Source organism: Vidua macroura, chromosome 10 (assembly GCF_024509145.1).
Source record: "Vidua macroura isolate BioBank_ID:100142 chromosome 10, ASM2450914v1, whole genome shotgun sequence".
In the NCBI taxonomy this organism is placed as follows: Eukaryota; Metazoa; Chordata; class Aves; order Passeriformes; family Viduidae; genus Vidua; species Vidua macroura.
Window position 1 is genome coordinate 401869 of NC_071580.1, and position 26331 is coordinate 428199.

The window sequence follows — 26331 nt, forward strand, 5'->3', positions numbered from 1 at the left end:
TCAGATATTAAAGAGACATTTTATTTACATGATATACAAGCACTCTCACAAGTCAGCAGAGTCTCTGTGGGTGCCTTCAGACGTCAGTGTACTCGTGGTAGATGCGCACCTCTGATCTCCTGACGCTCTGGAGGGACCTGATGCTCTCGCTCCTGGTTCTCATGTTGGATTTCCTGAACAGCCTTCGTGAGAATGATCGACACATGAAAAAATAAATGATTGGATCCAGACAGACATTGCATGCGGACAGGAACAGTGTCATTTCCTTACAATAATACAAGATTCTATGTGCAGAGTCATCTAAAATTTTGTCCAGATGACTAAAAGTGAAGGGTATTCGGCACAAATGGTAGGGCAGAAAGCAGGTGAAGAACACAGCCACGACCACCCTTATGCTCTGGTTGTGCTTCCGCTTTCGGCTGGACGAGCTAATGAACTGTTTGCTGGATTTATAGATGTACCTGGAAATGGCAATGTAGCACCCTATCAGCACGACCAGCACCACCACGAACATGCAGGTGTTGATGTAGACGACGGCCGAGTGCCACTTGACTCCCAGGGGAGACTTCAGCTTCAGGCAGTCGTCCACGTTTCTCTTGGTGGGGTAGCCGTTGGTGAGGATCAGGTTTGGCAGCGCCAGGAAGGCCATCACCACCCAGACGCAGGCCGACAGGATCTTGGTGAAGGTGATGCTGTACATTCTGGAGTCTCCAAAGGGCTTCACCACCTTCAGGTAGCGGTCGATGCTGATGAGCCCCAGGAAGACGATGGTGGTGTACATGTTGGCGTAGAACAGCACCGTGGTGTAGCGGCACAGGAAGGAGTTGAAGTGCCACGGCCCCAGCTGCGAGTCCTGGATGATCTTGAACGGGAACGTCAGCGTCATGAGCAGGTCTGCCACCACAATGTTCTTGAGGTAAAATATAAAGCTGGTTTTGTTCCTGATGTGGAAGAAGATCCACACTGCGAGGCCGTTGAGCAGGAGGCTGGCCAGGAAGATGACGAGGTACAGCACAGGCAGCACGATGGTGGTGAACTCGTCCTGCGCGGAGCGCCCGCGGGAGCTGGCGTTGGGCGAGCTGCTGTTGTCCGGGCTGAGGTGATTGTCTGTGGGAGTGAGGGAAAACAACAGGCTAAAGCTTTCTGGTGTTTTACAGACGGGCCAGTTTAGCACTGCCCTCTCTCTGGGCCGTCAGGCTGCTCGGGTGAACCCTAAATCAGAGCTGCAGCTGCTCAGCTCTTGGCTTTCTTGACAGAATGTGACTTGTGAGCTGAGATGTTTGTCATGAGACAGGGCTGTGGAGAGACTCCTCAGGCCTGTCAAAACGTGAATTTAAACTTAGTTTACTTAAATGTATTTAAAAATCACAGTCTCTGGGGGATTTTAAGATTTCATATGTAAATGTTTGTGAAAAACTTATAAACTCTGCCATGAAATGACAGTACGTTTTGTTTCATGTTGTTTATGCTCTGACCTTGTCTGGTGAGGCAAACCAGGCTGGCTGAGGGCAGCGCTGGGCAGTGCTCAGACAGCCTGTGCTGGAATGACCAATTTCTTTCAAATGCTGGTAGGAACTGACAGTAATAAAATAAACACTTATCAATCACTTAGATTTCCATTGTTATTTCACCTGGCAGTTTTCCATAGGACAAATTGTACCCCATCCTTTGCGTTGCTGTAGGTTTTCAGCTGGAATGCTCTTCAGGAGTCCCACTGACAGCCGTGGATCTGGGATGCAGCGGGGCCTGTGCCAGGATGATGTTCTGGGGGAAGAAAAATCCAAATTAAAACCAAAGGCAAATAGAAGAGCCCACCTTCTTGTCCCCTACATGGAGAGGAGCCTTGTGAAAGGAGCTGCCTCTGGAATTCCCAGGGAAGGGCTGGCTGAGGTGGCTGAGGACTGGGTACTGCACAGTGCTTGTGTTGCCAGGTCTTCATTGCCTTCTTCTTGCTCATTTCAGTGATGGATGACTGTGAGTAGATATTTTTTAAAATCATTACTCACTTCTTGAATCAAAAAAGTTTTATCAGTAATTATGAGATATGTGTGTATGACTTCATAGTGTATTCCCCAAACTGGGGTGAAATGGTGGAAATGACAAGTTTCTGTTCCTTTTTCACAGAAACTGGCACACAAGGAACACTGAAACCTGCAGAAACTCACTAATGCCATGACAGCATCAGGATGTTTGACATTGTTCAAAGGGATTTTGCCAATACCAGTTTTTAAGGCTGTGCTCCAAATTGTTCTTTCCTCAATCAGTATGCAAATGCAGTAGCTTTTCTGGGATTCATTTTTTGCTTACAAGTTTTGATAGGAAAACTGGCAAAATGGTTCAGATCTCACCAATTCCACAAGACCTGACTGCTCATGGGAATGAAGAGAGGATGGGATTCTTGCAGCTGTTTTGCAGATCAGAACCTGTTTTAGGTGCCATCCCCATGTAGGAACTGTATTGTGTGGCACTAGATGGCACCAAAGCAAGTAATGGTGTGTGAAAGCATCAATAAAAAACTTTGATTTGGGTATTTTAACCTTTTTATCAGTCTGGCTTCTTGGCTGGCACTGTTTGCTCTGACAGTGACAAGACTGTCAAGGGTGTTGTAGGTGTTTTGTGTTCTGTGTGTCTGAGCAGCAGTAATCCATCATGTTTTGCTGTTGTTGAGGATTTGCAGCTTTCTTTTCTGCCCAGGAGACAGAGATCAAAAGAGTACGTGATTTTATGAAAAGATGCATATCTAACTCCTTATGTAAATAAGGTGCTTATTTCCCTGCTTTTCTGAGTTTCTTTTAAGTCTGCATAATTCCTGGCCCCTGGAAAACTCCTTGTTCTCAGGCTCTTCAGGCAAGTGCTCTCCTAAACCCTCTGTGCAGAGAAGTCAGTGAGGTGTTGGATGTGCTGCCTGGGATTTGGGGCAGAGCAAGAGGTGCTGCTGTGTGCCCTGGGAATGCTGCAGCACTCCTGGGGCTGGGGATGCATCTGTGTGCGTGGGCTGCACACGTGCTGCTGCTGCACTGCAGCGTCCCAGAGCCTGCAAAGCCATTCTTGCCGTGACTCCCACGCTGCCCTGCTGAGCTCTGCCCGGGGCAGCGGCCAGGGTGGAGCCCTGCCACATGTGTCCCTGCTCAGGGAAGGTGTGACCGCCCTGGGATTGCCCAGGGACGTCCAGGCCACTGGGAAGCCATCCTGGGAGCTGTGTGCTGCTGTGCAGGCCAGCTAGGACCGAGCCTGCACATGGATAGCTCTGTGTCTTCTTGTTCCTGATGGAATATGTTCCAAAATTATCTCAACAAACTGTGGTTGGAAAAAGAAAGCAGCAAATTCTTCACCAGTGTAACCTGTGCCAGCTGAGCTTTGGCTCAGCACAACTGAGCTCAGCAGAGGCTCTGGTGTCTGCAGGGTGGAGGAGAGAGGCTACACCTGCAACTGCTTGCCCTTCTCACACACCAAAGGCTCTCCTGCAGCTCAAAGTTTAAAGGCTTCACCAAACAGGTCTGTGCAGAGCTGTGGAGCGGTGCTGGTGTGGTGGAAGGTGGGATGCACAGCCGTGGTCCTGCTGCACAGAGCTGGCTGTGTGACAGAAGGTGGGAGGCACAGCTGTGATCCTGCCCAGACTCAGCAGTCTGAAGGTGTTGTCAGAGTTTTCTACCAAAGGCTGTCAGGCTGAGGGGTGCTGTGGTGGGCAGAGCGTTGAGAGCAGTGTGGCTTCATTATTTACATGCTGGGGTATCTGTACTCTGTAGCATCATTCTTTCCAACAAAGCCTGTGATATTGCAGATTCCAGGAGTAGGAGCAAATTTTATTATATGGAGAATTCAGTCTTTTTCATGTATTTTATTGCAACAGGAGATGAAGACTGTGTTCTCTTTGAAGAGTATTCAGGGTACTTTGTAGATGCTCACTGACTGTGTACTCTAGTTGTGGATTTTTTACTTGTCTGAATACAGTATTTTCTGTATGCTCGGCAGGGCTGGCTTTCCTCTCCTTGTCCAGTTTTCTGGACACTTTCCTCACCAATTTTATCCTAAGCAGCTGTCTCAGTCTGCTATACAAATATATTCTGCTTGGAAGGCTTTGAAGATGCACTAGAAGCTGCTTCTTTATCCAGGCAGCTTTGTGAACCAGAGCACATTTTATTTCTTGTAGCTTCTGTACTTTGTCTGCGGTTGATGAGATAATCTCTTGCTGCTGATGTGGATAGACTGGTTTATATGCATGACTGATGTAACCTCAGAGAAGAAATGAAATAATAGGCTGCATGGCAGCCTTCAGTGTCAGGTGGATAGGGAATGACTGCAGAGTTTTTCTAGTGACTAAGGCTTGAAGTTACCTTCCTTATACATATATACAAAAATTGTATATCCTCAAATCTAATACTTTTTCATCTTATTTAAACCTTTTTAGAATTAGAAAACTCTCTTTGTGACTTAGACTAGCAATTCTAGGCCATGGGGATGCAGAGTCTTAAGTAATGGTTTTCATTTGAGCCCGTAACTTGTTGATGTCTGCCTCCTTGCCTTCTGCTGCATTCATCAGCATAAGGTTGGGTAAATGACAGGGTTAACGCAGCAATAGACTTGTGAGGCAGATATTGAACCTGCTGTGGGCTGTCTGCAATGCTGTTCTTTTCTGTTGCCCATCAGAACCAAATCACGGAGTTGTTTGTAAAGATTTAGGGGAAAAAAGCACTGGTGCAGGGTAAGAGCGTGTGTGCATGAAGCTGCTGCAGGCAGACGTGAGCCACTGGTCTCTGTGTCACCCCACAGCTGTCCCGTGTCCCTGAGCCTGCCCCCATCCCAAGCTCCCTGAGCAAGCCTCCCTGTTCTGGCTTGCCCTGCTGCATCTCTTGCTTTGTCTGAGTGCTGTCTCTTGCTCACTACAAGCCCGGCCCCAGTAGCCACTGCCACCTTTCCCTTCCTTGGAGGCTTCTGTCAAAAATGGTCCATCTCCCTTTTGGTGAAGGAATATGTTAATGTGCTGGTACTGCACAGTGGAATAACCTGAAATTCCTGTTTGAATTGGTGCCTACCTCGGTGAGCTGCCCTTCTTGCAGTCCTGGGCTTTGCACACTCTAATGGTTCTGGTGTTTTTGTAGCCAGTGCATCCTGGTGCTGGCCTGCCTGGGCTGGGGTGGGAGCTCCTGGGGTCCCCCCGTGCTCTGAGCAGTGCTGGAGCCCCCGAGCACCCCGTGCTGCTGGCTGAGCATGGGGGTGTCACACCCAGACCCGACATGGGTCCCTTCCTCAGGGAGAGAGGGTGACAGCAGCCCCGTGCCCCCCCTGCCCCCTGTGCCCGCTGTCCTGGCACTGAGGCCACCTTGGCTGGCTCCAAGTGCCAGCAGCGCTGCCCTGCTCAACCAGCCACGCTGCAGAGAGCCTGAAAGGAAGGACTGGGCTATAACTGTCCCCAGCTGTGGCTCACGGTGCCCCTCTGCTTAGTCCTAGCCAGAAACAGGAACCTGCATCTGCTCAGAAAGCTGCTCTTCTGCTCCAGCATCGGGCACAACACCCCCTCCTGTGTTTCAGGTTCCTCCTTGAAGTTCCCCTCGTGTCCAGCCTGGCTCTCCTCTCGCATGTCTGGGGGCAGCATCCTGCCCCGGGGAAGCTGCTGTGCAGCTGGCTCCCCTCTGCCTTTGGCTGCTGTCTCCAGGCTCCTGCCCTGCCCTGCCCTGTCCGTTTGCTTTCAGCAGAGACGGGCAGGGCAGTGGCCAGGGCGCACCCCTGCCCGGGCCCTCGCTGGCATCCACGTCGGGATGCACACGAGAGCAGCCCTCCCTTGGCTCTGTGCTGGGACACGCTGTGGAGGGACCAGTGTCCCCAGCCTCGCTGTGCCAAGAGAAAAGTCACCTGTGACCTGCAGTGCCCCCACACAGGCACTGAGAGCACAGCTCAGTGCTCCTCTGTGACAGCCGGGAGTGCCACGGGTGGCCCCAGTGCCTGGGCTGTGCCTGGGCTGGCTTTGCCCGGCCTGGCTGTGCCAGTTCCTGGCCGTGCCAGTGCCCAGCCTGGCTGTACCTGGTGTCAGGGCAGCCCCTGCGTGTGCTCAGTCTTTGCCTGTGCTGCAGCTGAAACCTCACAGCCTGTCTGCACCTGTAATTTGTTGTTGTATGCTTGCACTGGGGGTAGCAAACCCCTGGAGTAAGCATTCAGTAATACCATCTAGTATGCAGAATTCTCATTTTGGGGAAATATGCCCCTAGGACTGCAGGATTTCCTCACTTTAAAAAGAAATAGTATTTCTAGAAATAGAAATACTTGGGCAAATCTAACTTTCTCAAGGCCACTTTTGTAATATTTTGTCCAAATTTAGCCATTGATTTTTTTTCTCAAGTGAATTATTATGACTCAGTGGTCCCTGTGTGAGGCAACTGACATGACATGTTGCCTGAGCTAACAAGTTCTTTCTTTTGTCTGTGTTTTGGAGTATTTTGGAGTGCTCCTTGCTAAAAGTTCATGGATTATATTACCTACTTTGAATTGGATTTTCTGTGCGGAGTTTGCAAGATCTAGTAACTGCTGTTAATTGTTACAGTAAGACTTTGTTTTTGAGGTTATTTGCAGAACCTAAAGCTGCATGAATTCCCTTTCCCCTTGCACAGGCACCGTAGCTCCCAGGCGATGCTGCTGGAGCTCCCCAGTTGTGTGCTGCACGAATGGCCAGCACTGCACTGTCCCTGGCCAAAGGCAGGAGCTGGTGGCCAATGGCCCTCAGTGGTCACCGTGGGTCTGGTCAGCTGTGCTGGGCTGTGCTCCCGTGTGGAGGGGCTCAGAGGGGCCCAGCACCGCAGGGAGGACGTGGGCTTGGAGAGTCACAGCAAGGCACAGCTCCCGAGGACTGCAGGAGCTGAGAGGGCTGAAGGAGAACTGGCATCACCTGGGCAGCAGGTGAGCGGCTGCTCTCGGTGCAAGAGAAGCTGGGTTGCAATTGCTGGCTGCTTTTTGGGGGGGATAAAGAAAAGGAGAGCTCAACACCGTGGTTGGCAGGGCTGGGATAATGAATGTTTTCTCAGTAAGGCAGCCTCTAATTAGCAAGGAGGAAAGGAGCTCTGGAATGCTTCCTTTGCTTCTTTCTAGAAGATGCTGCTGTTGGTTGTGGCTGCACAAACCTGCTGGCAGTGGGAGCTGTCTGGGCCCTGCAGAGATGCTTTCCTTGGGCCCCCACCGAGGATTCACCACGTCAGGTGCAGCCCTCGTGCACAGCCACGGGTAGGGGAGGGTCCCGAAGCTCCAGTGCAGGTGAGCAGGGGGGTCCTTGGGGCTGCCATAGAGTGCAGTGCCACGCTGCCTGTGCCATGTCATGAGTGCCACGTGCCTGTGCCCTTTGCCATGTGCCCTGTCACTGGTGCCTGTGCCATGTCACGGTGCCTGTGCCATGTCACGGTGCCTGTGCCATGTCACTGCTGCCCTGTCACTGGTGCCATGTGCCCTGTCACTGGTGCCTGTGCCATGTCACTGCTGCCCTGTCACTGGTGCCATGTGCCCTGTCACTGGTGCCTGTGCCATGTCACTGCTGCCCTGTCACTGGTGCCATGTGCCCTGTCACTGGTGCCTGTGCCCTGTCACTGATGCCACATGCCTGTGCCCTGTCACTGGTGCCTGTGCCCTGTCACTGGTGCCTGTGCCATGTCACTGCTGCCCTGTCACTGGTGCCTGTGCCCTGTCACTGATGCCACATGCCTGTGCCCTGTCACTGGTGCCTGTGCCCTGTCACTGGTGCCTGTGCCATGTCACTGCTGCCCTGTCACTGGTGCCATTGTGCCTTGTCACTGGTGCCATGTGCCTTGTCACTGGTGCCTGTGCCATGTCACTGCTGCCCTGTCACTGGTGCCTGTGCCATGTCACTGGTGCCAGTGCCATGTCACTGATGCCACATGTCTGTGCCCTGTCACTGGTGCCAGTGCCATGTCACTGGTGCCATGTCACTGGTGCCTGTGCCATATCATTGCTGCCCTGTCACTGGTGCCAGTGCCATGTCACTGATGCCACATGTCTGTGCCATGTCACTGGTGCCTGTGCCATCTCACTGGTGCCATGTCACTGGTGCCTGTGCCCTGTCACTGGTGCCTGTGCCATGTCACTGGTGCCATGTGCCCTGTCACTGCTGCCCTGTCACTGGTGCCTGTGCTATGTCATGGTGCCTGTGCCATGTCACTGATGTCATGGTGCCTGTGCCATGTCATGGTGCCTGTGCCATGTCACTGATGCCACATGTCTGTGCCATGTCACTGTGCCTGTGCCCTGTCACTGGTGCCTGTGCCATGTCATGGTGCCTGTGCCATGTCACTGATGTCACTGTGCCTGTGCCATGTCACTGTGCCTGTGCCATGTCATGGTGCCTGTGCCATGTCACTGATGCCACATGTCTGTGCCATGTCACTGTGCCTGTGCCCTGTCACTGGTGCCTGTGCCATGTCATGGTGCCTGTGCCATGTCACTGATGTCACTGGTGCCTGTGCCCTGTCACTGATGTCACTGTGCCTGTGCCGTGTCACCCTGCCCGTGCTCTGTCACTGGTGCCACAGCTGCCATGGGGGCAGCCGTGGCTGCCACGCTCTGCAGCCCAGCAGCAAAGGCCACGGCTGGGGCGGCTGGGCTTGAGTCAGAGGTTTTTATGGAAAAGATCAGCTTTTAGGTTTGATTATTTGTACTGCACAGTGAAAAACATTAAGTAGAAATTTCAAAATGACACTTTAAAAACAATCAAGATGTCTGGGACACAAACACAAAAATGCAATGTGTAATTGGTAACATTGCACCTTCATCTGTTGGACCTGTGTCTGTTGTGCCTCTATCACATCCCTCAGGGGCCACTGCGAGAAAATATATTGGGAAATGAAAATAATTGTTGGTATGTGCACATAGCCAGTGCCATTTAAGTATTTCAGTAACTCCAGTCTAACTTTCAGGCATTTTTCTTTGTGCTGAAGCAATTTCTATTGATTTTTTGGTACGCAATCCTAATTCACATCACAGAAGCACCAAGAAATCCTCATGTGCCTGTGTCAGCTGGTTCTCTGTGCTCCAGTACATCCTGCTGCCACACCGAGCTCTGTTTGCTACTTGCAGCAGCACTGCTGCTTGAAAGAGGAAGGAAAAGGACACGGGGATTTTAGGGAGAAGTCCAGCCTGGTGCAATGGCGTTTTTTCATGCACAGCCCGGAGAGTTCCCTGCCCCCTCTCGGGATGTGCAGCCTGCGGGCCCTGGGCAGGGCACCAGGCACAGCTGTGAGAGCTGCTGCTCCTCCTGCCGCCCAGCTCTGGGCACCTGCCACAGCGCCTGCTGCTGCAGGGAGGGTGATACAGGCTGACCCGAGTCCAGTCCATGCTGCTCAGCATCAGTTGTCCCTTTGGCATGCCACTGCCATTTTCCTGAGGAAGAGCCAGGAGCAGTGGTTGCTGCAGTACTTCATGTGAGCTTCACTGTTGGTCAGAAGTGGAAACCCGACTTCTGATAATCGACAGAGCAAAGTTTGAATTCATTTAAGATGTTACGGTAATTGTTCCTGTTGGAAAGGATTAAGATTGCTGAAATGTAGGAGTGGATCTTGCCTCCTTCCTCTAGAGTTTTCCTGGCAGCGCTGGGGGTGGTGTCTGCTGCAGCCTGGGCTCCTGCGGAGCTGACAGCTGTGCAGAGGCTCTGGAGCTCACGGTGTGTGTCAGGTGCGTTTTCGCCCAGCCCCAAACTGTTGATGAGACTGCACAGCTCGAGTTCAATGCTGTAGCCGGGCCACAGGGGGCTTGCCTGGCTTCTCCTGGCGCTCACTGGATCAAAGAGGAGGCTCTTTTTGAAGGGACTGGTCATAAAGCGAGGAAAAGGAGCATTCCCTGTCCCTGGCTGCTGGCCTGTCTCATGCGGGGCTCTGTGCCGAGGGGAGCGGGAAGGAGCCTGTGGCCTCTGAAGCGCTGCGCTGCTGCCGAGCAGTCTGGAGCAGCGCCCTGCTGCCCCGTCCGGTGCTCCTGCCCCGTTCAGCCGTGCTGCCCTGGATGTCCCCAGCTCGGCCACCCTCCCGGGATCCGTGGGGCCGGGGGACTCCGCGGTGCGGGCTCTGGAGCCGGGCGCGGTGCGGGCAGCGCAGGGGCCGTGGTGCCGCTGCCGGGCGAGCCGGAGCCCGCTGCTCCCTGCCCGCGGGGCTCCGCAGCCCGGGATGGAGCGAGGGTGGCACACGGCTGCGCTGGACGGGCAGCCCGGGCACGGCCGGGGGAGCAGGGCTCACGGCGGATGCTGCTGAGAACGGGCAGGTTTTCTCTCCCGGCCCCGAACGCAAACGCACGGTTTCCGTGTGTGAAATCCCTCGCACCTCTCCCCTCCTGCCGCTCCTCTGCGAGGGGCTGTCCCGGGCGCTGCCGTGCCTCCTCCCCATGCAGCGGGGAGGCAGAGAGCTCTGTGCGCTGCCTCGGGGCCGCTGGCCCACCCGCAGCACAGGAGGGGAAGCTTCTCCTGGCCAGAAAAGTGCTGCTGGCTGCCATGCTCAGGGCCGGTGCCTGCCAGTGAATCGGCGACATCACCCAAAGGTTGCCTGGGTTTCCTGGTTTTCCCTTTCTAAAGAATTGCAGAATTCTTTAAAAAGACGGAAAGAAGTGTGAAATGCTGCCAGTTTCCAGATGGAGCACGCGGGAGTGGCTGCAGACCCCACAGTGCACAAACAAGTAATTTTTAACAAACAAATCATGCTGCTGCTCCCCGTGCTCCGTGACCGAGAACAACCTCTTCAATGTGAAATCTCCCTAAAAGACAGAGGTTTTTGCAAGCACCTCAGATATTTCCCAAGCTATGAGACTCATCAGATCTAGTCTGCTCATTCAGAGCTATGTGGTTTTTCCAGTGAACCTGACAAGTTTTAACATGACTTGAACGAAGTACGAGGGAAGAGAACATTTATTCTGTTCATATAGTGAAGAGAGCTCAAGTTTGCTTTCCCACACTGAAAGAGGTGAAAGGGAATATAGTACAAACCCTTTTAAAGCAAATTCAGATATTGTAGTTACTGAATCTTACTTTATGTGAGTTAAGCTCTGTCAGGATGTGAGTTACTGAAGCAATGGACCCACCTGCACTCTGAGTCGTATCTTAGAAGGAAGGATTAGTAGAAACCGAACTTTTTTTGCCACCATGAATACTATGTATGAGAGAATAAAAGGTGGGTAAAGACATGCTATTTTGAGAACTTTTCACTCTTTGAATTGACCTGATATTCAGTTTATGATTCCAAGTCTGGTTTTCAGGAACTATATCTTAATTCCTGTTTTTTCAGCCAAGGGTGAGAAGGTGCTAGCAGACTCACTGAACAAGTTCTCGAATGCTTTTCGGATGGTCAGAGCTCACTTACCTGTCACCATCGTCGCCTTCCACGCGTCTCGGAGCTGCATCCCCAAAGTGCCTCAGACTCCTGCAGAACGCGTCCTGGAGCTACAGTAGGCAGGAGGGTATTTCCTGGGACAGGGCAGCCGAACGAACCATGTCTGGCAGCAGGATTTTTGGGCTTCCGAAGGCTTTTTTTTTTGGTGATACCTGATCGGAGAGTCAAAATTCCCCTGGCCAGGAGCAACTGGAGCGACTGGCTTTCTCATTCCTGGGAATGACTCACATGCCAGGGTAGGTGAGCGCGCTCCGCTCACTTCCTGGCTCCGGAGCAGCTGGGGCGCCCGGGACGCAGACAGTGATTCACCTGGGAGGTGGGTTCGTGCTGGGGAAGGCTGCAGAGCCTGCAGGGTGCTCACTGCTGCCCTGCCTCTGCCTCCCGGGCCATGCAGTGTCTGCAGCGTGCCTGTGGATTTAACGTCAGTCTGAAAAATCTGGTGCTGGATAGATGAAAATATCTACTAATCAAGATTATCTTGTCAATTATTAATTTGATTATATTTAGATTGCCTTTAGTGTTGTGCTTTAAACAGATCCTCCCTTCTAAATAATGTGTAGGATGAAAGTAGGACTCCAGGTCTGTCACTCAGTGTTGCAGCTAAAATTACCTGCTGTGGTGCTCCTCAGGACTGGCTGAGCCCTCTGCCTCTCACAGCCCTGCCCTCAGTGGTCCTGGCTGTGCTTCTGCTTACAATCAGACTATTTAATGCCTTTAGAGAACTGAAATAATCATGGGATAAAACTGGGACATGGGATAAAATACTGGGACTGTTCTAGTGGGACAAAGTTCTGCTTCATGTCAGTGGAGGATGAAGAGGGTAATTTTCCATATCTGCTGCCTTCTTTAAAAGAAAGCAAATTCCCATCTCTCTCATTAAAAATTCAGGAAAAAAGAAAAAATAATCCCAGGGCTCTGAGAGCAGTGGCTGCCAGGGCCATTTTCTGTCTGTTCTGCCTGGACTTTTCCATAGACGTTGTAAATTTTTTTTCTCAAATATGTGAGGGGCTGAGCCCCTAGTGCCCCTGTGCACAGGAGCCCTGTGAGCTGCACGGAGCCTGCGAGGGGCTGAGCCAGAGCAGGACCCCCCTGCTGCCCCCGCAGCGCTGAGCAGCTTCCGCTGGCCTCTGTCCAGGGAGCCCTGTGCTAAATCCCACATTTCTGCTTGTGGGCAGACTCCAAAATTTCCTCTTGCCTCGGGACCTGTCCCTTGGATCAGGCACAGTCCCTGATCACAGGAGACTGCTGGCACAGCTCGCCTTTGAAGCCCAGCTTTTGCAAGGCAAAGCAAACCCATGCAGACGAAGCTGCAGGAGCACGGCTTCACTCTGTTGTGTTTTCAGCTCTATTATTGCAGCTGCCAAACTCATCCCAGGAGCTGCATACCCTGACAGTAGGGATGGTCCTGCTGCAGGCACACATCCCTGAGGATGGAGAAGGCTTTCCCTGCAGCAAGGGAGAGGAGACTCGATGAAGCCTTTGCCTTGCACGTGACTGCAGGACGGTGTGTGCTCCCCTTCACCTTCCTTCGGCTGCCCCTTGCGCCTCCAGGGTTTGGCAGCTGCCTCTTGGAGTAGGGGAACAAAACTCAGAGGGTCTGGAGGGGTTTGTACCCTCCTGGAACAATCCCCTGCACAAGGCACTGAGCTCCAGAGCCAGTGCTGTGCAGAGCACAGCTCCTGCATCCCTGCCCGGGGGCACAGCTGGACTCCAGGGGCACAGCTGGGTTCTGAGAGCACCGCTGGCCTCCAGGGGCACAGCTGGACTCCAGGGGCACAGCTGGGTTCTGAGAGCACCGCTGGACTCCAGGTGCACAGCTGGACTCCAGGGGCACAGCTGGACTCCAGGTGCACAGCTGGACTCCAGGGGCACAGCTGGCTCAGGGAATGCAGCCTCTCCTGCAGTCCAGGCACGGCACAACAGCACGTGCTGCCTACATTTGTGCTGCTGCTTTTCAACGCTGCCAGTGCTGGTGGTCTCCCAGGCTGGGGTCTAAGAACCAGTGCAGCAGGATGTGCCGTGGGGAAAGAGAGAAGAAATTGATAGTGAAAACTGAAATGTTTAAAAAATGTGATTTAATGGCTTACAGAGACACAAGTGTTCAGGGACTGGCACTCTGGGAGTAGAGCTTACACACCAAAACTGGTGTGTTAGTAATGCTCAAATAATAAATAAAATCTGCACCAGAATGGGGTTTTAGTTTGTTTAGTTTTTGAATATGGTGCAAAGGCACATTAACTTTTCTTAAAAATCTCTTTCTTTTTGTGTACCAGGAGGACGTGATGGGTTGGAACCCAGTGCCCTGGCATCCCTGAGCAGGCTCCAACGCAGACGTGCTGCTGGCTGCTCCCAGGCTGAGCAGGTCAGGACGAGCTGACACACGAAACACTGAAATGTGGGGAGCTTGTCGTAAAAACAGCGCAGAAGAAATGCGAAGGTCTGATGTAAAAGAACAGCTGAAGGTAACCTGTAACTTAACTATTGTTCACATTATTTACAGGCTGGATGTCCCTTTTTGTTTTTTGATGATTAGAGAGTAACTCTAAGATTTCATAAGAGCCTGAACAACGTTATTACAACAATTACTGCCTTGCTTCATTCTAAAACGCCTTCACTGCCATATTTAGCAATGTGAACTGCAAGGTTATGTTAGAGCAGATTCGTCACCTGGGTAATGCCCAGGACTGGCTGTTTCTGTTTTTTAAGCAGAAAAGTGTCAGCAAGATCAAATCTTGCAACATGGGGAGGGTTCTGCAGTGTTACAGGTGCAGATGTGAAGGCGGAGGTGCTTTTGTTGGGGAAGAGCTTTTGTCTTGGAAGGGCTGACATTTCCCCTTTCCTGATGTGGATTACTCCAGTCACTGTGTGATGCCTGTCACTAACAGGGAAGGAAGGAAGGAGGAAAGTGTCTAACTAAGAACTGACTTTAAAAGCTCAGTCCTTTTCCCCTGTGTCCTCAAGTTCCTCACTGTGTGCTGACAGGGAACCTGGAGTTGAGGCCTTGGCTGGCTGATCCTGTCTGTAGGCTCAGGTCTGTCCTGGTGCCTGCAGTCCTCCCCTGAGCCCTGCTGGCTCTGTGCATGTGCCATCATGTGGGATGTGGGTCAGACCTTGGCTGCTTGACTTGTCTGCCCAGCTCTAGCTCAGGATGCAAATCACTGGTTTGCATTTCTAATTAATTGAAGCACGGCTGTGTGTTACGAGAGTTTTCAGAGTACTCAGAGCTGTGGGAGCCTGGATGGAGGGATGCGTGGAGCTGGGCCAAGGGTCAGGATGTCTCTGAAGAGCAGTTTGTCTCTGGGCACCCAGGAATTACCATGCTGTCCCTCTGAGGAGAGGCAGTCCAAGGACTGGAGGGTGCATGTGTTAGGTGAGGGCATAAAATACTTCCTTTTTCTGAAACACAAGTGAAATAAAAAATTTGTATAAGCCTCTATGTACACAAATGGGTGATTTCCTATGAAACTCACCTGCTGAGTGCCCTGTAGTTCCCTTTCCAGGAACCCAATGACCTGCAGAGATGTTTAGGACAAGTGTCAGTGCTTTCTGTGTGGAGCTGGCCCATGGGAGCCTGGGACAAGGGTCATTTCTGCAAAAGGGTTCAAAGCCTCGTGCCAGTTCTCAGTTTCTAGGTGTCTGGAGTGAGGAGAAGCCACGCAAGGGAACATTGGTCTGTGGGCAGGGGGAGCCCTGCTGCTGCCTCACGGTGTGACAGGCTGGAGTGAGCACAGGGGAGGTGGGAATGGTGCTCGTGGCTGCTGTCCTGGCCAGCTGCTGTGCCAGGGAACAGCCAGGGGTTTGCTCAGGGCAGTGCCAGCATGTTCTAGGTGGGCTGGGAGAGAAATCAGGTTTGGGGGAAATGGTGACTGCTGTATTGAATCTGCTGGTAAGCTTTGCTGAATCCCACAGCTCCTGGGCTGCACTGCAGGAATGTGGGGAGCCCAGAGGAGGAGCCCCATGGCATCCCTGTGCTCCCTCCCTGCTCTGGGCTCCCTGCCAGGGGAGAGCTGCTCTCCAAGCATGGCTCTGTTGGATCACGTGCAAAACAAAATACTGCTTGGGGTATTTCTTTGAGCCTTAAAAAACAGAGACCTAAACTTTGAGGCATTTTAACTGTTGTGGATTTTACTCCATCTGGAGACAGTGATCTAAAACGTTGCAGAAAATGTGTGCAAAATCCCAAATGCTAGTATTCAGGGATTTTTTTCCCTAAGTGCATCAAGCAGGTGTTCTGTCCTTGCAGTCACCTTCACTTCTTTGCTTCAGAGTTTGGTACCTTTGGCTCCCTTTTACCTACCTAAGAAACAACAGCTGAAAAACAGATGATTAAGACTCCTCAAAACCTTTGGCACACCCTTTATTTAAGGACCAGCTCATCCCATTTTGTGGTTCCACCCACCCTAACACAAAGGCTCTCGGCACTGAGCCGTGTGAGCAGCCAGTGTGTGTGCACAGCGCTGGATGAGCCTCGATCACAAGCAGAAATCAGAAAGTAAAAGGAATTTCTGTTCTTCGTCTTCTCAGTTTCTCACTGCCACACTGCTCTGCAAACCCAGAGGTGGATGCAGTCAGTGCTGGGAGTCCCTGGGACCTCTGTGTCTGCTTTGTGGAAGGCCACAGCTGGTTTACAGACCCTCTTCTGCCAGTGTTCAGCTCAGGGCCCTCTGGTGATTGTCACGCTGTGTCAGCAGGTTGAGAGGAATGTTTCCAGCCTCCTCTCTGTTCCTCTAAGCAGTTACTAAAGTGCTGAGCTATTTTAATTTCAGCAGCTAAGAATTTATTATATTTACTTTTCCTAAAGGAGCAAAGTTAATCCTGTTAACAGTGTATGTGTGTGGGGAGAGCCTTTAATGCAACAGCATTTAATGTAAGAGGCAGACAATGGCTGAGAAAACACTGATTGATTTATGGGGGAATTCAGAACCAATTGAAAGCTGACTGGAGGTTAGTTCAGTTTCCAGTTAGGAAGGGTGTTACAGCTGTGGAAGGTATGTAACATGCCTGGTGAAGAAGATGTAGTGGGTAGAAGTTGCTAAATAAGACATACATCTCCCTATGTGGCAGAGGCTGGGGAATCCTAGAGGCAGATATAATTAATGCACAGCAATCTAAAACAGCTTTGAGAAAATCAAGCTGTATGGAGCAACCTGCTGGATTGGATTAGGCTGCTGTAAACAATGAATTTCTAAAAATAGCAGTCAAGTGGTGATCAAAGTGTCTGGCACATGTGAGAGAGTGTAAAGCTGGCAGGAGAGCAGGAGGAGAAGGGATGGCTGGGGATAAGGGACACTGCTGTCTTGAAATAGTGGCATAAATTCCAGAATCTTGGGTCAGAAAGCAGTTTCTGTGCAGGCACAGTCCCTGTGGGACAGCCAGGGGAGAGCTCTGTGCATGCTGGAGAGGGGTTCTCAGCATGGGGGGCTCAGGCAGTGTCCCCTGCTCCCCTCTCCTTGCCTGCTGTTGGGACTGGGAAGGGTGAAAGTGCCACCAAGGGGACACGTCTGGGTGTTCCTTCCTGGTGAGGGTAGGGTGGGCCTGAGCACCACATGGCTCTGGGAGGGGGGATGCAGTCCTGGGTGCTCTGCTTTCCCGGACAAGGAGCATGTCCTGGGAAACCGGGGTACTGCCCACACTGTCCTCCACCAGGGTGCTGCTGGGAGCAGAGAGGAAGGGTGGTGAAACAGCGTGGGTGGTAGGAAAGTAATTACATGTGTGAGAGAGGCGAGGAGGGATGGGAAGGGACTGTGTCTTTCCCTCTGTCCCTCCTCTTCCCTGCTCTTGATGTGCGGCCAAGCTGACACTCAGGGCAGGAGTTACTGACTTACACAGTCACCAGCTCTGGGGTTTACTCCCAGATAAAGCTGAATTGCTCTTCGGGGCAGCTGGAGTCAGTAAGCTGCTCAGGTGTTAGCAAGTGAGTTGTTTTAGTTTAAAGCAGATAGAATTAACCTGTGGATTGTCTTAGGCAGTTTGAGCAAGAGCCTTTTGGCCATTAAGGCTACGCAGTGAGTGTACTTAGAAAATCCATTGTGCTGCATTTATTGAGTGTTAATATTACTTGGCAAACACCCTTTTGTGTTCTTCAGCAGAAGTAAACCAAACTATTTTTCAAGTTCCCTATGAACATGCAGAGTAGAGCGTGCAGCTGCAGAATCAAGACTCGGTGGGAGATACTCGTGTGTCCAGTTCTGTTTTTGGGTTTGTCTGGGCTGCTCTCTGAAGAGCCTTTACCCTGCTGCAGAACACCTTCTCCACGAAGGGCTTGCAGAGGAACATGTAGATCAGGGGGTCCATGCAGACGTTGGTGGCTGCCAGCCACAGCGTGCTCTCTTTGGCCACGAAGAGCTGGTTCTGCAGGCGGCAGTCCATGTGGGCACTCGTCTGGCTCACGGTGTAGGGGACCCTGCTGAAGTGGAAGGGGGCAAAGCACAGGAAGAACACGGTAAAAATGATGAATACTTTCCCCTTGATCCGTTTCTCGCTTCTGTTGCCTTTCCTCTGTGTTTTTATATAAGACTCATACACCTTTTTGGCAATAACTATATAAAATAGCAACATGAGGATGAGGACAGTCCAGAAGATGAACTGGCAGACGTAGTTGACGGCTTCATGCCATTTGAGTCCGAGGTAACTCTTCAAGGAGGCACACTTCCTCACGGACTGGGGCGTCGCTGTCTTGTTGGACAAGATCATGTTGGGCAGGGAGAGAACAAGGAAGAAGAGCCAGACCAGACTTGCCAGGATCTTTGCTGAGGTCAGATTTTGCACCCAGAACTTCCCAAAAGGTCTCACAATCTTGAGAAATCTGTCAAAAGCAATGAGCCCGAGTAGCACTATGCTGATGTACATGGTGTCGTAGAATATCACGGCTGAGAAGCGACAGACAAAGGCCTTGAGCTGCCACGGTCCCAGGCCAGAGTCTGTCAGGATCTTCAGAGGGAGCATCAGGGTCATTATAAAATCAGAAACTAAGATATTTTTCAAATAGACGATGAAAGTTGATGTGCTTGGAATGTGGAAGAAAGCCCAGCAAGCCAGGCTGTTCAGCACGAGTCCCAGGAGGAAGATGAGCGTGTAGAGCACGGGGAAGAGCAGGTGGGTGATGGTGGTGTCACGGGGACACCGTGCGGAGGAGGGTGCTCCACTGGCATTACCAACAGAGCTCGTGTTTGCAGAGTCTGCCGTCATTGGAAACAGGCTTGGGTGAAAAGGAGGGAGAGAACACAAAACACAACCTTCTGTATGTAGCATGACATGTTCCTTACAGTGACAGCAAGTTTGCCTGAATAAACACAAAACCCGAGCCTGTGTTAAACAGCCCAACCAATTTCTCTTCTGGTTCATGGAAAATCTAAATCTTTGCTGAAATTTAAGTTGTTTACAAGCTAACATCCACTGAAGAGTTAAAAAGGTTCATACTTATTTTGGAGGCCTCGGGTAATGTCACACAAGGTATAAGAGCAGGCTGCCTGGAGCACCGTTGGCCTTTCCGTAGAAATGTATTTTAGCATTGAATAGAAATGTTAGAGCTGTGGCCCAAAAGCCAGCCACTCCTGGGTAAGTGACTTCTGGTAATTCTTTCCAAGCACCCACTCCTTCCCTTTCCCAGCACAGCTTTAGTGCTTTAGCATTTCCAAGGTCAGAGGCACACAGATGGCTCCCAGCCCTGAGCACCCCATCACACCCCCAAGCACTCCGACCCTGCGAGTACCTGGACAAACCTGCAGCAGCTGTCGCAGCGGCCCCTGTGGCTGTCCCCATCCCAGCCGCTGCTCCTCTGCCAGCAGAAGCCTTGAGCAAAGTGATAAGAGTGGGGAAATGTGTAGAAAGATGAGACCTTTTTCTGTTGGTGTGTGGTTTCCTTCCTCATTTTCAGTGTCGCCTGAGTTAGCCACATTTGCTATTGCTTTCGTCTCTTCCCTTTGCTCTGCATGAGAAAGCACACCATCTTCTCCTGAACTAAGAGAAGATGGTTCTGCCTCTCAGGACAGACACATTTCTGAGTTTGTGTGTGCATGGGACAGACCTGCTACACCTGGACTGCTAGGATGGATGAGCACAGAGTGTTTCCTTACAGCATTCCAGGATAACCTCAAATGTAGCTCCTGGTTGTTGTTTGTGTGTGAATTTCATGTTCTGGATGGCAGCAGTCATTGCCAAAGCGTTACAAGAGGCTGCTCAGAGCCACCTGGCAGCGGTGCTCGGGGACTGCCTCCTCTCCCTGCACCTGGTGTTGCTGGCACAGGGGCCTGGGCTTGCCTGTGGCTCTCCAGAGTGGATTCCTGGGGTTTTTTGGCCCATGTAGGCAGGGGATGCACCGTGCTGCTTGCAGCCACTTTCTGGTCCTGGCAGCAGCCACTGCTGCGTGGAGAGCTGTGGACTGATGCTGTGTTTGTTGGGTAAAGTGCTGGAACTGGGTGCCTTTCTCTGTGAGCAGAGCTGTTTGTGAAAGTTCATTGCTGCCTGTGGTGTGACAGCTCTGGCTCAGGGCTCGCTGCCGAGGGGCAGTGCCTCCTGCTCAGGCCATTTCCTGGGGCAGGTGTGGATTGCTCCAGGCGGTGCTCGGGCTGCAGCTGTGGCAGGGAGTCTGTGCATCAGCACCTGGGACATTTTGGTTCATGCAGCTGCTGGTGTCAGTGCTAAATGGCTGCTGAGGCCAAACAGCCCTGAGGATGGCTGGGCTTCTGTCACCCTCAGCACTGTCACCAGTGTGGTGTGTGCCTGACCTGCCCTCTGTCCCCACTGGTGACCACGTAAGGGTGCCACAGCCCACTGCAATGCCTGTCCAAGGCAGGGCTTTCCATGTTTTCTTCCCAGCTGAGCTCTTGATGCTGTTCCAGCTGTCAGAGGCAGCAGGCACCAGGTACCTGTGCACACCCCACCCGTGGTGGCTCTGGGGGACAGGTGTGTCCGTGGGGTCTGTTGTCTGGACAGCTCACCTGATCAGGGAAAGCAGCTCCTGGGTAATTGCCACTCTGTCTCCATGTGTAGGTGCAAAATACGTGTGGAATGAGTTCTGGGTGGGAGTGGGGCATGTGGCACTTCCCTCCCTGGGCATTAATGGCAACATAGCTGGCCTAGGTCAGGGGCTGCTGGGGGAGCAGGGCCTGGCTGGACACTGTTCCAGGGAGATCCTGGTGCTCTGTGGCAGACCCCAGGCACCGACTGTCGCAGCTGGAGCAGGGCCCAGCACAGGCAGGGCACGGTTTGTGGCAGGGTGAATTCATCCCAGCGGGTTATCAGGGATGCACAAACCCTAAGGCCAAGGCTGGCAGTAGGTGAGCAGCAAGTGAGCTGCCTTTTAACTACTTAGGAAATGTGGTTTTGGTTGCAGAAGTGCCCTGGCAGGCAGGGACACATCCCAGGAAGGATGGACGGGCTGTGGCTTTGGCAGGATGAGCTCTTGTGTGATGGGGACACACACTGCTCCGCTGGAGCTGTTTGCAGAGGTGATAAAAGAACCACAATTTATTCCAAAAGCCCACAATCTATTTCATGTGCAATTGCTGTGATACCTCAAAATGTCATGTACTTGAAAATACTTCCCGGTTTTTTTTCAAGTTTTCCAAGTGCAAAAAGGGAAGCGGCTGAGTATTCTGTATAGTGCAAAAAGCTGCCCTTAATCATCAGTAAAGAAGGTACCATGAGCCTGTCTTTCCCCAAGAACTCAGTATGATGTAAATCAAGTGTTTGTATGTTTTCTAAAATAATGCTCTCTGTGAAAACATACAGCTTTGTTTATTTATGTAGTAAGGGGAAGGATTTGGGGATTTAATTAATATCAAACCTTATTATGAAATAATTTCCTCTGAAATACAACTGTTAATTATTGGTCAATGGATTAGGAACTGCTAGCATAGAATGAGATAAGCAAAGTGTTATTCTGTTACCAAAAATCTGCCCAAATGGCTCTCTCTAGGTTTCTGTTTGTCTGCCAGTTGCGTACAAGGTGACGACTCCCTGTATCAAAAAATCACATCTACTGTGGATTTTATCTACATTTCTCATGTCTTGTGGTGTCATGAGCTTTACTCTGGCCCAAGTTTAGCTGTTTCTGCAAAATCTTTACAGTTCATGATAACATCTGTAGCATTTCATGGTTCTGTTTTAAGTTTTTCCTCACAGTTCCTCCTTTAAGCTCAGGCTTCTTCCCAGCAGTTCTGACAGGCGTGGAGGCTGGGGTCTGGGGAGCTCCTGTTTTGGCAAGGGTGGAGGTTGGGGGGACTCCTCTGTTATTTAAGGTTTCTATTTTTGCAGGCAGTGGTGGTGGCTCCAGGGTGCTCGCACTTCATCTGCAGGGCTATTTCTAAAGAAGTCAGTGAAGTTCTGGATGCTCCTCGTGGATTTGTGCTCCTGCCACCCTCAGGAGATGCATGTGGAGCCCTGAGATCTAGAGAGGCGTCTCGTCAGTGTCATCCCCCTCGTTCTGCCCCTTTGCCTGTGCCCCGAGCCCTGACACTGCCCTGGACTTGCACAGCATGTCCAGCAAGGATTTCCTAAATGATTTGCAGAGGAAAAAGTATATGAATGGATCCAGGCAGGCATTGAGGGATGTCAGCCACAGCGTGGTCTCCTTCAGGTAGAACAGGGTGTTCTGAGCAGAGCAGTCAAACACGTCTCTTGTTTGGCTCAAGGTGTAGGGGATTCTGGTAAAGTGGAATGGCACAAAACAAATAAAAAACACAGCAATTATTATGAAAACCTTGAGATTGACAGTCTTTTTAGATGCCTTCCCTGTGCATCGTGTCCTTTTGTAGGATTTGTACAGCTCCTTGCTGATCAGGATGTAACATACCACTATGACTGCCAAGCTAACCCAGAAGATGAGCTGACAAATGTAGTTTACAATTTCGTGCCAGACTAAGCCAAACTCTGACTTCAGGAGGGCACACTTCCTTACGTTCTTGGGTGTTTTCTTCTTATTATTTAAAATCATGTTGGGCAACGAGAGAGCAAACATGGAGAGCCAGATGGCTGTGGACAGGATCTTGGCAGCTAAAAGGCTCCGTGGAGTTGATGTTCTGAACGGTGAGGTGGCTTTCTGATAGCGATCAATCGTTATCAGACCAAGAAACAGGATGCTGATGTACATGGTGAAGTAAAACACTACCTGGGTGACCTGGCACACAAACCCTCGCAAGACCCAGGACACCAGCTTTGCATCGCTAAGGATTTTAAATGGAAACGTCAAGATCATGAGGAAGTCAGAAATCACAGTGTTCTTGAGGAAGATAATGAAATTGGATTTACTGGATATTTTAAAGAAGACCCACATTGCCAGGCCGTTCATCGTGATCCCCACCAGGAACAGAAATGTGTAGAGTAAAGGGAAGATGACTTGGCTGATCCTGCTGTCGCTGGTGCAGTTGCTGTCATTCCTGGAGGAGCTGAATTGGGTTGTGGCTTTCATTTGCATTGTGGTATTTCCTCTCCCTGGAGCAACAAACAGAAAAAAAAAAAAAAAAAGAAGAAGAAGAAATTGAAAGTTTTATCTGTTATGAGTCTTCAGCTTTGAATTGTTGTGTTGTGAACAAATGCACTCAGCTGGTGGGGCCCCAGCTGGGCCAGGGCAGCTCTTGGGTAGTGGGTAGTGATGCAGTTGGTTCTGTATCTGTCTGGGCTCTGCCTGTGTAAAACAGGCACTTGGGGGAATTGATGTGCTCTCAGCTGATGCTCAAATCCCTGACAAAGTTTTATTTATTATTATTATTATTATTATTTATTTATTATAACATTTATTTATATATTTATTATTATTTTATTTATTTATTTATTTATTTCTTCCTAGAAAGTAGAAAAAAAATGGCTTTTGCTTTGAAGAAGGAAACAGGTTCATCCAACAGTTCATCTGCCAGGTCCCGTGCTGTGGGAACAAGCCCTGGCAGAGCGCGGGCACGTGGTCCCCCAGGAGGGGGTACCAGGAGGGGGTACCAGGATGGGGGTACCAGGACAGGTACCAGGAGGAGGTACCAGGATGGGGGTACCAGGATGGGGGTACCAGGGCAGGTACCAGGGCAGGTACCAGGACGGGCACCAGGGCGGGTACCAGGATGGGGGTACCAGGATGGGGTACCAGGATGGAGGTACCAGGGTGGGTACCAGGTCGGGTACCAGGATGGGGGTACCAGGATGGAGGTACCAGGGTGGGTACCAGGGCGGGTACCAGGATGGGGTACCAGGATGGGGTACCAGGATGGGGTACCAGGACAGGTACCAGGATGGGGGTACCAGGATGGGGTACCAGGATGGGGTACCAGGATGGGGTACCAGGGCAGGTACCAGGGCGGGTACCAGGATGGGGGTACCAGGACAGGTACCAGGATGGGGGTACCAGGATGGGGTACCAGGATGGGGGTACCAGGTTGGGTACCAGGATGGGGTACCAGGATGGGGTACCAGGTCGGGTACCAGGATGGGGTACCAGGATGGGGTACCAGGATGGGGTACCAGGGCAGGTACCAGGATGGGGTACCAGGATGGGGGTACCAGGTCGGGTACCAGGATGGGGTACCAGGGCGGGTACCAGGATGGGGGGTACCAGGATGGGGTACCAGGATGGGGTACCAGGGCAGGTACCAGGATGGGGGTACCAGGTCGGGTACCAGGATGGGGGTACCAGGTTGGGTACCAGGATGGGGTACCAGGATGGGGGTACCAGGATGGGGTACCAGGGCAGGTACCAGGATGGGGTACCAGGGCAGGTACCAGGATGGGGTACCAGGTCGGGTACCAGGATGGGGTACCAGGTCGGGTACCAGGATGGGGGTACCAGGTCGGGTACCAGGATGGGGGTACCAGGATGGGGTACCAGGGCAGGTACCGTGAGGAGCCGGCTGCTCCTGGGCAGAGGCTGCTCTCAGCGAGGGGGTCCTTGGCAGCCCCTGCAGCTCTTCACCATGGGGCTGGGCAGGATGGTTCCTGGGGAATCCCTCGGAGCAGGCAGAGGCAGGAGGAGCAGCTGAGCATCCCAGGCCTGAGGCTTAGACCTGGCTCTGGCTCTGAACTGCTTTCTTAGCCAGTGCCAGCTGCAGATTCCAGATCATGCACTATGAACTTCTGCTTCTGTTTTCTGTAGAAAAGAGAGAGAAATGAAATTTTAATAAATAATTAGCAGATTGCTTCCTGCCTTTGACTGGCTCCCAGAGGCACTATTTGTAAAGGGAGCAGGGATTTGCCAGATTGTGCAACTTTTCTGAGCACAGGGCTATGTTCCTGTCAGCCCCTTTTGGCCTTGTGAGTCCTTAGTGTTATTTCTGTACACAGCCTTGTTTCTTAAAGCTTTTAAAGCACTTGAAAGAAGTAGAGATTTGTTACTTTAGGGAAGGTTATTATTGAAGGAAATATTTCTTCCTTATGTGACTTGTAGAACAGTGCTTCAAGTTTTAAGCTACATACAGTAAGTCAACATTATATGATATATACATGTAATTGAAAGACTAAACATAAACAGTTACAATGAAATAAACGACACATATTTCAATTTCTTTGGGAGGTGCAAGACACCACTTTAGGAGTTGCATCTTTTTTTCAATGGATTTGTATGTAGTAAGTGTCACAGTTTCTAAACATCTGTCTTATGTTTACTGATCTGCTGCAGAGTATTGATCCAGGGGACAGCTTGGAAGGGCATCCGTTTGTGTCCCCAGGCTCTGTCCTTGTAAATACACACAGAATTCATAATAGCAGATTGCATTTTCCCTTCTGTGTTTTTACCCCACTCTGCAGTGCTTCCCTTTGGCACTGTTTCCTCCCTGGTGACAGCCACAGGAGATGTTTTTGTGGCACAGTTGGTTGTTTCCCCGCAGGTTTCCACAGGTGATGCCAGGGACGGGCAGAGGCTTGAGCTGTATCTGCTCTTTCCAGGGTGAATCCTGTGCATGGTTCTCCTTTATGGGGTAGGTACGGAGCGTGGTGAAGCAAGGATCAGCTGAAGGAGGTTACCAAAGACATCCTCAAATCCTGAACAAGAGGAGCACTACAGAAATGGGTGGTAAATGCTCTAACCCTGCTGTGGGGCACTGGGAGCTCAGCACGTTGTCTGAGCACCATCCACAACCATAATTTGGTTTTCCTCTGCCTGGCAGTCACTGGGAGAGGGCTGAGCTGCTGCCCTGCCCCGTGGTGCCTGGGGACGACCAACAGCCCCCACAAATCCCACTTTTCCATTGGAGCACCTGGCTGCAAACACTTGTGTTGGGCTAAAGCCTGGAATGTGAGTGATCCACGTCCCTTACCCTCCTGGTGGCACTGAGTGCCTGCTTGCAGCTCTTCTGGAGTGTCACCTCTTTGAGCTGGGATGACCTCACGGTAGCTCTGACATGTGTCTCATGTTGTGGTCTATCTGTCCCAGTTATAATGGAAAACTGGGGCAAGGAGGGTTTGTCTAGTCATGAGTAAACCTTTACTAAGATTTTTATTGTCTTTTAAATCAGCAACAATGGAAACATGCTAGGGCTCCATTAAATACAAGATCACTGAGGTAACCTTTTATATCTGTTGAGTTGAGGATGAAGGACAGAAGGCCAGGAAGACCAAACCAGAGGAGACCAGTTCACAAAACTGCAGCAGTTCTCCTGTTTTGACCAACATCAGGTGACATCTCAGGTAGTGTGGCAAATGGTGACCTTCGGGGTGCTGCTGTACCTGAGGAGCCCTCAGTCCCCTCTGACTTCTGACATTCCTGTTCCCAGATCTCTAGCAATGTCCTCGAGCAGATCACCAGCTTTGCCTCAGGAACATCACACCACCTGCCCTTGGCTCACCACATCCAGCTCCTCTTCGATCCCCTGGGGCCAGCACTGAACATCAGTGGATTATAGACTTTGCAGCAGAGGTGAGCAGAGTTCATTTTAAGGAGTCCTGGGCCAAAGCTGCAGTACATTTTCTATGAAGCCAGAAAAGCCCCAAGATCTGGACTGCGAATTCCCCAGATTTGATGCCATGTGCTTGTGTCTGTTTCAGTTTCCTGCCC

At 51.3% G+C, this 26331-nt stretch overlaps 3 protein-coding genes and 1 long non-coding RNA gene across 8 annotated transcripts; 1 reads left to right on the top strand and 3 right to left on the bottom strand.

Annotated features, from left to right (window-relative positions):
• On the bottom strand, positions 1 to 11674 carry GPR87 (G protein-coupled receptor 87). Of its 2 annotated transcripts, none has more exons than XM_053986395.1 (3): positions 11331 to 11674; positions 1632 to 1764; positions 1 to 1107 (listed from the first exon to the last, which is right to left on the bottom strand). In XM_053986395.1, exons 2-3 carry the CDS (start codon positions 1663 to 1665, stop codon positions 77 to 79), a joined length of 1065 nt encoding a protein of 354 aa, XP_053842370.1. In that variant the 5' UTR covers positions 1666 to 1764; positions 11331 to 11674; the 3' UTR covers positions 1 to 76. The 2 variants fall into 2 exon arrangements, with proteins under 2 accessions (XP_053842370.1, XP_053842371.1); XM_053986396.1 differs by lacking the exon at positions 11331 to 11674 and adding an exon at positions 1915 to 1962.
• LOC128812146 (uncharacterized) lies at positions 8527 to 21705 on the top strand. 2 transcript variants are annotated; one of them, XR_008438615.1, is made up of 5 exons: positions 8527 to 8657; positions 9566 to 9663; positions 11256 to 11415; positions 13634 to 13822; positions 21618 to 21705. It is a non-coding gene; the product is annotated as an uncharacterized LOC128812146 (long non-coding RNA). The 2 variants fall into 2 exon arrangements; XR_008438616.1 differs by lacking the exons at positions 8527 to 8657; positions 9566 to 9663 and adding an exon at positions 10730 to 11141.
• On the bottom strand, positions 17300 to 19187 carry P2RY13 (purinergic receptor P2Y13). 2 transcript variants are annotated; one of them, XM_053986392.1, is made up of 2 exons: positions 19072 to 19187; positions 17300 to 18558 (listed from the first exon to the last, which is right to left on the bottom strand). In XM_053986392.1, exons 1-2 carry the CDS (start codon positions 19119 to 19121, stop codon positions 17514 to 17516), a joined length of 1095 nt encoding a protein of 364 aa, XP_053842367.1. In that variant the 5' UTR covers positions 19122 to 19187; the 3' UTR covers positions 17300 to 17513. The 2 variants fall into 2 exon arrangements, with proteins under 2 accessions (XP_053842367.1, XP_053842368.1); XM_053986393.1 differs by having other exon boundaries at positions 19082 to 19120.
• On the bottom strand, positions 21080 to 24339 carry P2RY12 (purinergic receptor P2Y12). Of its 2 annotated transcripts, XM_053986398.1 has the most exons (3): positions 24181 to 24263; positions 22634 to 22793; positions 21080 to 22006 (listed from the first exon to the last, which is right to left on the bottom strand). In XM_053986398.1, the coding sequence occupies exons 2-3, from the start codon at positions 22774 to 22776 to the stop codon at positions 21751 to 21753; spliced, it is 399 nt and encodes a 132-aa protein (XP_053842373.1). In that variant the 5' UTR covers positions 22777 to 22793; positions 24181 to 24263; the 3' UTR covers positions 21080 to 21750. The 2 variants fall into 2 exon arrangements, with proteins under 2 accessions (XP_053842373.1, XP_053842372.1); XM_053986397.1 differs by having other exon boundaries at positions 21080 to 22793; positions 24181 to 24339.
• Positions 24340 to 26331: the final 1992 nt, after the last annotated feature.